This window comes from Scomber scombrus, chromosome 1, assembly GCF_963691925.1.
Source record: "Scomber scombrus chromosome 1, fScoSco1.1, whole genome shotgun sequence".
NCBI classification, from domain to species: domain Eukaryota; kingdom Metazoa; phylum Chordata; class Actinopteri; order Scombriformes; family Scombridae; genus Scomber; species Scomber scombrus.
Genome location: NC_084970.1, coordinates 4,873,603 through 4,884,536, shown reverse-complemented (window position 1 = coordinate 4,884,536; position 10,934 = coordinate 4,873,603). Strand labels below are relative to the sequence as shown.

Genomic DNA, 10,934 nt, shown 5'->3' with positions numbered 1-10,934 from the left:
AGTACAGAACAAAGACCTGGGGGGGAGAGGAAGGGAGGGGGTGACTTAATTCCAATTTGAAAACAATGTCAATGTAAAAGGAGGAAGTTAGAAACATAATTACTGCAATAGTTTATAATAGGAAATACTCTGTCTGTGAATGTCATTGGTTGATTCCACTGTTTCCTGTGGAGAAATGTTGAATGCCAGTGTCTTGTGTTTCTATCAGATCTTTGCTTCGTGAAACATAGGAATGCAGAACTGAGAATCTCCATCATTAGATATGCCGTCAGTGTGGTTCTAACAATTTTTTCTGTCTCTCTTTGTTCTTTTTTGTTTCTGCCTTAGCAGCATATGTCCCTGAAGATGAGAAGGAAGCAGCCCTGCTGGATGAGGACCTGGATGGAGACGACTCAGCCCAGGAAGGGGAGGAGCCCGTCGCCAAGTTCCTGTGTCAGGACAAGGACTTCCTCCTCAAGGATAGACCAGGATCCACTGGTTTCCATGACTCCCCCAATGCAGCAGACTTTTCTGGTCAGGAGCTGGACAGTGAGTCTCACCTGAGCGAATCCAGTGACAGGATGTCTGATTTTGAGAGCTCCTCAATCAAAATTGAGGATGACGTCCTTCTCTTTAAAGACCCCTCAACAGCCCTTTCACTGTCTTCAACCTCTGCCATGATGGCTGCAGCCAACGCCATCACCCCAGTAAGTGGAGATGAGGCTGTATTAGCCACCACAGGGTCTGTGGCTGATAGCCTGGAGAAGATGAAGGCTATTTACACATCTTTCCTGACCAACTCCTACTGGTCCACACTGAATCTGAACCTGAGCCAGCCCCCTGCAGAAAAACCCCCTCGTAGTCACAGCAGCAGCAGTAGCAGCAGCAGTAGCAGTAGCTGTGGAAGTGGAGGCTATGACTGGCACCAAACAGCTATGGCTAAAACTCTTCAGCAGGCCTCGCAGAACCACCACAACCGACTGGCAATGGTTCACCATCCCACAGTGGCCGTATCCACAGCATCCACAGAACACAACCTCTTTAGTACCGTCCAGCTGTACAGGCAGAGCTCCAAGCTTTATGGCTCCATATTCACTGGTGCTAGCAAGTTCCGCTGCAAGGACTGCAGTGCAGCTTATGATACGCTAGTGGAGCTGACTGTGCACATGAATGAGACAGGCCATTATCGTGATGATAACCATGAGACAGATGGTGCGGGAACTAAACGGTGGTCGAAACCCAGAAAGCGTTCCTTGCTAGAGATGGAGGGCAAGGAGGATGCACAGAAAGTCCTGAAGTGCATGTACTGTGGGCACTCCTTTGAATCCCTCCAGGACCTAAGTGTCCACATGATCAAGACGAAACACTATCAGAAAGTGCCTCTGAAAGAGCCCGTTACACCAGTGGCAGCTAAGATTATCTCCTCAGCTCGAAAAAGAGCCCCTATTGACCTAGACATCCCCAGTTCACCTGACTCTAACGGAGGCACCACACCTAAGCCCACCTCCCTCAATGACTCTAATGACATACTCCAGAAGGCCACAAACCCTTACATCACACCCAACAACCGCTATGGACACCAGAACGGTGCCAGCTACGCCTGGCAGTTCGAATCCAGGAAGTCACAGATTCTCAAATGCATGGAGTGTGGCAGCTCTCATGATACACTGCAAGAGCTTACAGCTCACATGATGGTGACTGGACACTTTATTAAAGTCACCAATTCTGCTATTAAGAAAGGTAAACCCATCATAGAGCCGCCCACCCCAGTTCCCATCATTAACTCAACAATTGAGGAAAAGTTTCAGTCAGTTCCTCTGGCTGCCACAACCTTCTCCCCACCACCTGCCCCAGTGCCTCCTCCAGCCAGCATCTCCCCTACTGCCATGGTTGTGGAGATAAAAAAGGAGGAGAAAGAGGAGGAATGCACTAAAGAGTCCACCATCAACAATGGAAACAATGTCAACAAAGAGAAGAGGGCCGGAGGCGATGATGAGGCTGAGGAGAAATTTGATATTTCTTCAAAATACAGTTATCTGACTGAGGATGATCTGGTTGACAGTCCAAAAGGGGGTCTAGACATCCTTAAGTCCTTGGAGAACACAGTGACCTCAGCCATCAACAAAGCTCAGAATGGAGCTCCAAGCTGGGGTGGATATCCAAGTATCCATGCTGCCTACCAGCTCCCGAACATAATGAAGCTCTCTCTAGGAAACTCCGGGAAGAGCTCTCCCCTTAAATACATGTTCCCTGGAGGGGATATTCTGTCTCCCACCAGCAAGAGCCTACCGTTGATCTCCCCTCCAAGCCGCCAGAACTCTCCTCTCGCCAAGAACAACTTCCATGCTATGGAGGAACTGGTCAAAAAGGTGACAGAGAAAGTAGCCAAGGTAGAGGAAAAAATGAGGGAGCCAATTGGTGTTGTAAAGGCGTCTCCTCTGAGACGTACAACACCTTCACCCTGCAACAGTGAAGCAGGGGACTCAGCCAGAGGTGAGTCCCCCAAAGAAAGTAGAGCAGGAGGCTGTAAAACTCCTGAGAATACGGGTGGAGTGGAAAAAGTAGTAGTAGATGGAAGTGGACCAAATCACAGGGATTCCAATGGAGAAATTACTATGAAGGAGTCTATGGAGAATGGAGTAGAATCCACTGGTGTGACATCCCCCCTGTCTGCGTCCCTGTGTGGCAGCACAGCCATCATCACAGACCATCCACCTCCAGAGCAGCCATTCGTCAATCCTCTAAGTGCTCTGCAGTCTGTAATGAACGCCCACCTGGGAAAAGCTTCTAAGCCTGCCCTGCCCTCCCTTGACCCCATGAGCATGCTGTTCAAGATGAGCAACAGCCTGGCAGAGAAAGCAGCAGTGGCTGCCTCCACCCCACCAACACAGACCAAAAAGCCCAGCAACGACCACTTAGATCGCTACTTCTACCAGCAACATCTAAGCAATGACCAACCCATAGATCTCACCAAAGGCAAGACTGCTGACAAAAACGGCAGTAGTGCTTCTTTGGGCTCGACGGCTCTCTCTTCTACCACCTCCACCCCATCCTCAATTTCCCCCTCCTCCACTGTTACTATGACCAAAGCCTCAGCTGCTGTAGCGTCCTTCATGTCCACTTCCCCTCTGAGGGAGAACGCCCTGTCAGACATCTCTGACATGCTGAGGAACCTGACAGAGAGTCAAGCGGTCTCCAAGTCCTCCACACCTACCAGCCTGTCCGAGCGCTCCGACATTGAAGGTGCCACGCAGGATGATATGGAAGACATCTCACCAGCCCAGAAACGTAAAGGCCGCCAATCCAACTGGAACCCTCAACACCTCCTCATCCTACAAGCCCAGTTTGCCTCCAGTCTGAGACAAACAAACGATGGCAAGTACATGATGTCGGACCTGAGCCCACAGGAAAGAATGCACATCTCCCGTTTCACAGGCCTCTCGATGACGACAATATCCCATTGGCTGGCTAATGTCAAATACCAGCTGAGGCGAACTGGTGGCACCAAGTTCTTGAAGAACTTGGATTCGGGTCACCCGGTGTTCTTCTGCAGTGACTGCGCCTCCCAGATCCGCTCGCCGTCAACCTACGTCAGCCACTTGGAATCCCACTTGGGCTTTCGTCTGCGAGACCTGGCCAAGCTTTCTGGGGAGCAGCTGCTCAGTCAGATAACGCACCAACACCATCAGCAACGCCATGCCAAAGGACTGTCTGAAAAACTGCTCTCTAACCTTCACCCATCCAGCCACCCTCTAGCCTCCTCTCTTCCCACATCCCTATCCTCTTCCTTACCCATCTCCCTGCCCTCGACCGAATCCCCGTCACCCTCCCCCGACGACGATGACATCAGTGGGTCTGTGTACCAGTGCAAGCTCTGCAACCGGACTTTTGCAAGCAAGCACGCGGTCAAGCTTCACCTGAGCAAGACTCATGGGAAGTCCCCTGAGGACCATCTCATGTATGTGTGTGAGCTGGAGAAACAGTAGCACTGGCTGGGGACAATGCTACACTCTTTCGTAATGTCTCACTCTTTTTCTTGCTCTGTCTCTCTTTAGCCTTTCATGGACATTTCTTTCAAAGAGAAGAAAGGACCATTAACGTGATGGAACTGCACAAAGATGCCATACAACTACTGCTTTGAGTTTTGGCACATGATTTTACATTTTGTGTTGTAGCAGTTGTTTTTTTTCTTTTGTTTCTATGTGAGGTAGACTCACTCTGGCCCAAGACACTTGATTTTAGTGATTTCCTTTGACAGGAATAGAGTGACTTTGTCAAAACGTGCAGATGGGGACTGGTGTCATTGAGAAGATACAGTATATGAAGGTTTAAAAAAAAAAAAGAGATTCTAAAATGAAGTGGTGATGTATTTTGAAACTTGTGTAAATGGAATTAAGTTCCTTTATATTTTGGCATCACTGGGGTGTTATAAGCTGCATGCATAAACGAAACAATTTAGTTGAACATTTTATAACTAAATCTGGTGCACTTTCCATATTTTTTTTTTTTTTCGCTCGCTCTGTCTTTTTTTTCTATAACATTTTTTTTGTACTTGAGTCAGCATTTAAAAATTTAACCCTCTGAGTACGTCAAAGCACTTCTACACCTAAGATTCAAACACTATTGACATAAGATTGGAGATTGGGAATTACTGAAGCTATTGTGTGAATTAGACGGACAACGTGTTTCCCAGACATGTGTTGAGTCTAATCCTTGACATGAAAGCAATTTTAAAAAGGAGATTCTCTATTCAGTGCAAGGTTTTCATCTTGGGCTTAATCTATGTGATAAAAAAAGAAAAGGAAAAAAAAAAACTTAAGACTTTTACTTTGGTCGATCAGGGACCTTTATTAATTCAGGTCTGTGTAAAATATGTATATAAAACATATTAACTAATTCCTGTCTAAATTATGCATCATTTCTATATTTTTAATTTAAAAGAATTATGACTGCTGGTGCACAGTATATGAAGACATTAATAAAATTGTTTTGCACAATAGTTTTATAAATGTTATTTAATCAAATGATACAAAAAAGGGAGGTAGCAAAAGGATGACAACAGGTGAATCTTTTTATTCCCAACTCGTGCTCAAAGGGTTAAAGACTCTTTATACCAGACACTACTCTACATGTGCCGCTGTATGAACACTAAAAAGATATTAAAGGTTGTACAAAAAAGATGTTACTTTATGAAGAAATTTCACATGTAATCTGTTATTTATAAGCACTCTTGGTTGTTTCATATCGTTGAATGCCTTTTTGATTGGTCCTATTTTTTTTGTTCTGTCTAATTACTCTGCCATGATTCCACACTGCAGCTTTATCTTTTTGGGATATGAAAGGTAACCATGGTTACACTAACCTCTTGAGTGACAAGTTCTGCTACATTTTTGGCAGTTAATTTGCTGAAGTAACTGACAGCTGCCAGTGTAGAGAAATAAAAAAAAATCCTTATGTGTAAAATATCGGCATGTAAACAGCACAGATACTGTTATGCATTCTGTGCCGTTAGTGTTTTCATTTCGTTCTTTCATTTTATGTTGTTGTTGTTCTTGACAATGAACCCCCATTATATGACTTCATATAACCTTGTTTTCTACTGCAGCATTAAAAAAAGGAACCTGTTTTTTGCAATAATGTGTGTGTGTGTGTATCGTGTGTGTCATGGCTATCAATTATGTGTGTGCTGTGCAGTCCCTAATGAGCACATTAGACTGGGAGTGTGTCAACGTCTGTCTGACGAGCAGCAGACTAGTTTACAGTGAGTGGCAGCAACGGGGCCGTGGTGGAGACAAACACGCACACACACACTCACACACACACACACGCACACACACACAGACATGCAAACAGACACCATCATTGTTGGGCTTTCCCATTAGCCTCTTCTTTTGTCCAAGTGGCTTGGACATAGTGCATGTATAAGAATGAACCTGCAACATTAGGACTCAAAAAACATAAGCAGTTACATTTTAAAAAGTAATTTTATCATCATAAGAGTGTTGGTTGCCTCTCAGAAAGCATACAAGCTGACATACATAGGGTACAAAAATAACCACTAATACTGAATGAATTTAAGAATCTTACAGTTTAATTAGTGCAAAAATCATGGAAAGAAATATTAAATGCAGACATTTCAAATCTGAAATTCAGCAGTACAGCCAGCTGATCATACTTGGCCTTGCTAATGTAAACTGTGATCAGCCTTTCCAGTTTTACATGCATACATACTTATACATGCTCCTTTCCTTTAGTGTCACAAAATAATACACAGTCCATCTCATCTCTTCACCATCAGTAATAAAAACAACTAGAAAGTAACCCAGCTCTTACCTACCTCCTTTTTTCCCCACATGGGATATAGAAGTATAATGACACACACACACACACATATACACACACAAATTTTCCCTACCATATCTCCCGTTCTATAATTACCTCTGACGTCCATTTTGTGACTGCTCTCCGCAAGGTAAGAAACTTGGCAGACATATTTGTTTAGGCTTCATGGGAGATGACAACAATGCTGACAAGATGAGCAGGTCCTTTCTAGTGTTTATTTATTCTTTTTTTTTTTTTTTTTTTTCTGTCCGGAGCTGTGAGTATATAGGAATTGTATCACTATCAATTTGAGTATATGTGCAGCACAACAGCGTGATACAGACAAAGAAGATGGAACAAAGAGTTAAAGCTAACAGGAGGAAGAGATCTATGGGGGCTGCTTTCTGTCCGAGGATCTACATGGGAATCAGTATATGTTAGCGTATGTATAAGGTAGGTAATAGAAGGAGAAAAAAACACTGAAGATCAAGCAGATGTATCACCCACACACACACACACACACACACACATAAATCTGCTAATACACAAGTGTGTTACATAAACATACAGATTCATAAGACAGCAAAGTGGAAAAAGTGCTGTTTGGTCTTTTTTCTGCTGTGTTCTACCACTTACAGTAATATACCAAGCAAAAAAAGTGTGCAAGAACAACACCTGCACACAATTCAAATATACAATTCTGAATTTTACAGACCAGTATCCCAAAAATTCTCCTCTTTTCTTCACTCATGCACACACAGACGCATACACACACACACGCACACACACACGCACACACACAACTCTCAACAGCCAGGTAGAAGGACTTCATCCGCAGTGACAAGGTGCCACTGTGTGTGAAAATGTCAGCCTTCAACAGTGCAGCCTGAAGTCTGGCACCGTATTTAAGGCTCTCATTAGCCTCAAAGAAAATATGCGTGAAATTGAAGTGTAAAAAAGCCATTTTCTCTCTCCCTGCCTTCACATCCAGCGAGCGGAGGCAAGAGCTTATTAAGGTTCAAAACTAGCATGCAGGAGACAATGGGTACCACCACCAGGAATGTGCATACACACACAAACACACACACAAACATTACGGAGACATATTCACATTCATACGCTTACTATGTATAACAATGTAATCACAACTTGCACTAAACCCCATTAGTTACAGTGAGGTAAAATAGTGAAATAATGCTGACCTCTAGACACTGATCATACTGAGAAAAACACCGTTTATGCATTTTATTATTTTTCTTTAAACACTTTATGCTCATGCAAACAACATTTCAGTATTTGCATCTTTTATCTAGATCATGATGAGCACAGACAGTTCCAGTAAAATGTGAAAAGGTGGATAACATTTCTAATCCTTGAGGTTTCAGTCCCTGTTGTTTTGGCAGCACCTGTGGTTACTGGTGGTAATGACAAGTGTACTATACAGGTCCCGGAATTCCACTCAAAATGACATGTATGTCGACCACTGAGGGCAGTAAAAAGGCCTTGAGTGGCTACTTTGTAAAAAAAAAATGCCATAGGAGAAGAAGAACCGTATCCACTTATAGCACACCGGACTATGGACTGAGAGGATTTATTGCATCACATTGTTTCAAATAGAAGCTACATAACAATGTTGTCTGACACGGTATAATCAACTCATTTATTGTTGTTTTCGGCAGTGTGTGAAATATGTGTATTTGTCTTTCACATCACATACAGGTAATGAATCTCTTGTTTGCAGGAATGCAATTGGAATCCTGCAATGGAAATAATATCTAAAACTCTAGAACCTGCTATAAACAATAACTTATATTATATGGACAAAGGATCAAATGACTAGATGAATGTGAAACGTTTCACTCAAAGTCCCCCTCAGCTTCAGCTAATTGGTTTCCCAACCTTCAACTTGACTTATTTGTTATTTTGTCCACATTGTTTTTAGTGAAAACACTCTGATAAACCCAATGCACACCTGCCCAAGCACCAAATAGCATAGAGACAGAGTTAGGGACTAGCTGGTGAACATAGTGGAGCTGTATGTTATCTGCAGTGCTGAAACGATTAATTGATTCATCATTATATTTCTTTTTTATAATTGATTAATCGTCCAAGTTATTTATCAAGCAGAAATACCAAACACTGGTTTCAGCACCTCAAATGTGAGGTGTGTCTGCTTTTCTATTTACTGATATTGCAATGTTATTATGGTAAATGCATAAGTTGTTTTTTCACTATTTTTGTCAAAAAAAAAAAAACTGATAGATTGATGGCTAGTGAAGATAAAGTTGTATTGTACCCTCTTAAAATCATATCAATTGTAACTATTTCCCTATTCTGTGTAACATCCTCGATGGGGAGGTGTACCCTCTCTGGGTTGTAAAAGGACTGCGGTGCCTGAAGCCAGCTATGCCAGTGGACATTAACATCTTAATAGTGGTTTTTGGAGATGGTGCTATGTGCTAACATACCACACCTTCATTGTAGCCCACACAATGGCAACCGTCAGAATCCCCCAGGAACATTGAGAGAGCCTCCACAACAGTAAGCCGCTCACATGCATTTGAGGAAGGTGTGCTGCAGATCCAGATAGCTTTATCTAAAGCAGGGAAGGGGGGGTTGCGGGAGGGTGGGAATACAAGCTCAGTGGATCTACTCCTCACAATGGAATCACACGGCATAACATAAATAAAGCCGGGGTACAAGCAAACACACTCCTTACACAAAGACACACGGGGAGAGTGCCCTGTCCATCTCGCCTTCTCTTGATTTCTTTTTCTGTTCCCATTTCCTCTTTCTCAGGCCCTATTCTTTCACTTGCACACACAGACATGTTGCTACCTATGGCATTTCGGATTTAAATATAATGTAGTTCTACCAACCGGTATATTCAGGGGAGGCCTGGTATCTGTCTGGTTCAGGTAAATCTTATTGATTGATACACCCTCATGGTGTTTTCAGGCCAAACGCGAAGCTCATTTTGCTTGGCGAAGTCAATGCAAAGAGATAGATGCGAATTTGCGTTGGGCGATGCAAATTGATGTCAATATGCATCCGTGTAAGTTGAAAGTCAGCTTGAAGGATGTTATCAAGATTCAAAAAAGTTCACTTTGTGTTGTAGGAATGCTTTAGATTCATAGCAAGGATGAGGAGTTAATAGCAGAACATAATCGAGGAGCTACTGTGATGGTCAGGAAGAACCACGACTAACCTCACGATCACAACCCCTAACCCTTTGTCACAATACTTATACAGGGAAAATGTAACATTGTGACAGCCCCACTTACTTTATCAAACTTCTCTTCTATATGTCAGTAAACAAAATGCAAAGCTTCAACCAGCCTGCTCACTCAGTGGATATTGATTGACTGAGGGTTTCAACTCAAAAAGGGCCTCCTAACAAATATCTGCCTAGAGCCTCTAAAAGGGTACACTGCTTTGCTTTGGCGTTGTCAGATTCAACCAGTCTACTCGCTGACCTGAAACGTTTCAGATTGATTTTCAGACACTTTTTTTTTTTCCCGGCGTGTTTTTGCCTTGTTACTTAAAGGCATTATTCTCTTAAAATGTTCTAGTGTAGACGGTAGCTGTGGACTCAAACAACCTCTTGCCAGTCTCTCTTCAGTCATCAAACATATTAAAACTAATTCTCAGGCTGCATCACTGAGACTTTTCTGTGGATACACTAACAGCGTACATTTATACAAAGATATAATAATATATAATCATATCTGAAATTCCATAAATACAAGCTGTCAATTGGGAAAAACATTAGCAAGTCAACCACCTAGTGATAATTTCAATTAAGCCATAGGAAGTACTTTGTGGTCACTGATTTCTCTCAAATTTGTCAATACTTCAAGCACTGCGCCCACTCTATTACTCTTTTTGGCAGTTCAAGGTAAAACCATTTAAAGCTTGAGTTCTACTTGCATCTAATCTGCTCATATTTGCTTACATTTGACTTAAAAGTAGCGCAACAACCTGGCGTTCACCATCTTGGGTGTGGGCAATCTCGTCTTCAGCTTCACAACAAAACAACCTTTCCACTTCTTCTCGTACAAAGTGAACACAGCATAAGCATTTGCACTACAGTAACAAACCAAATTGAACCCATTCGGGTGTGAAACATCAAAGAAAACGTTCTATGAGACCAAAAAGATCGTTCTCTGATTCTCTGTCTCCAAGTCTCTCAGTCGTTAATTCACCAGAGCAAGTCCTCTTGGTAACATTATCAGGGCCTTGATTCGCTAATGTCTTGCTTTGGGAGAGAGTTATTCATTTGTACAACTACTGATGTCTCAGATCATAGGAATGGCATATGTAAATTCTGTCTGAGCAGGTTCTTGGGCTAGATTCCTTAAGAAGACTATGGGAAGTGTGCCAAGAGACTGGGAAGTTGCACATCAAAGTCAGACATCAGAAGCAGCTGGAAGGTAGAATCATGACATTTACTTGCTTTTCTAATAAAATATTTAAAGAATCCTTACATGGGTTAACTTTAAGGTTTAAAACCTTAGTGCTGTTGGGAAACTCCTTTTTGGTACATATAGGGGGAAGAACAAACACTTCTTTGTTTAAATAAGCAGAGATGACCTTATTATACATTATTATACATTATCCCCACACATGTGAAG

At 42.7% G+C, this 10,934-nt stretch overlaps 1 protein-coding gene across 1 annotated transcript; it reads left to right on the top strand.

Moving 5' to 3' along the window:
• The first annotated feature begins 731 nt into the window (after window positions 1–731).
• On the top strand, window positions 732–3,965 carry tshz3b (teashirt zinc finger homeobox 3b). The gene is made up of 4 exons (XM_062416859.1): window positions 732–2,540; window positions 2,613–2,982; window positions 3,085–3,733; window positions 3,830–3,965. Exons 1-4 carry the CDS (start codon window positions 747–749, stop codon window positions 3,963–3,965), a joined length of 2,949 nt encoding a protein of 982 aa, XP_062272843.1. The 5' UTR covers window positions 732–746.
• The last annotated feature ends 6,969 nt before the right edge of the window (window positions 3,966–10,934 follow it).

What these genes read in the sequence shown, in the direction of transcription:
- tshz3b (XM_062416859.1), top strand. Translation starts at nt 747, where the DNA reads ATGAAGGCTATTTACACATCTTTCCTGACCAACTCCTACTGGTCCACA. An exon ending in ATACGGGTGGAGTGGAAAAA is followed by an intron (nt 2,541 to 2,612) that starts GTAGTAGTAGAT and finishes GAGTCTATGGAG; the next exon opens with AATGGAGTAGAATCCACTGG. An exon ending in CACCCATCCAGCCACCCTCT is followed by an intron (nt 3,734 to 3,829) that starts AGCCTCCTCTCT and finishes CGATGACATCAG; the next exon opens with TGGGTCTGTGTACCAGTGCA.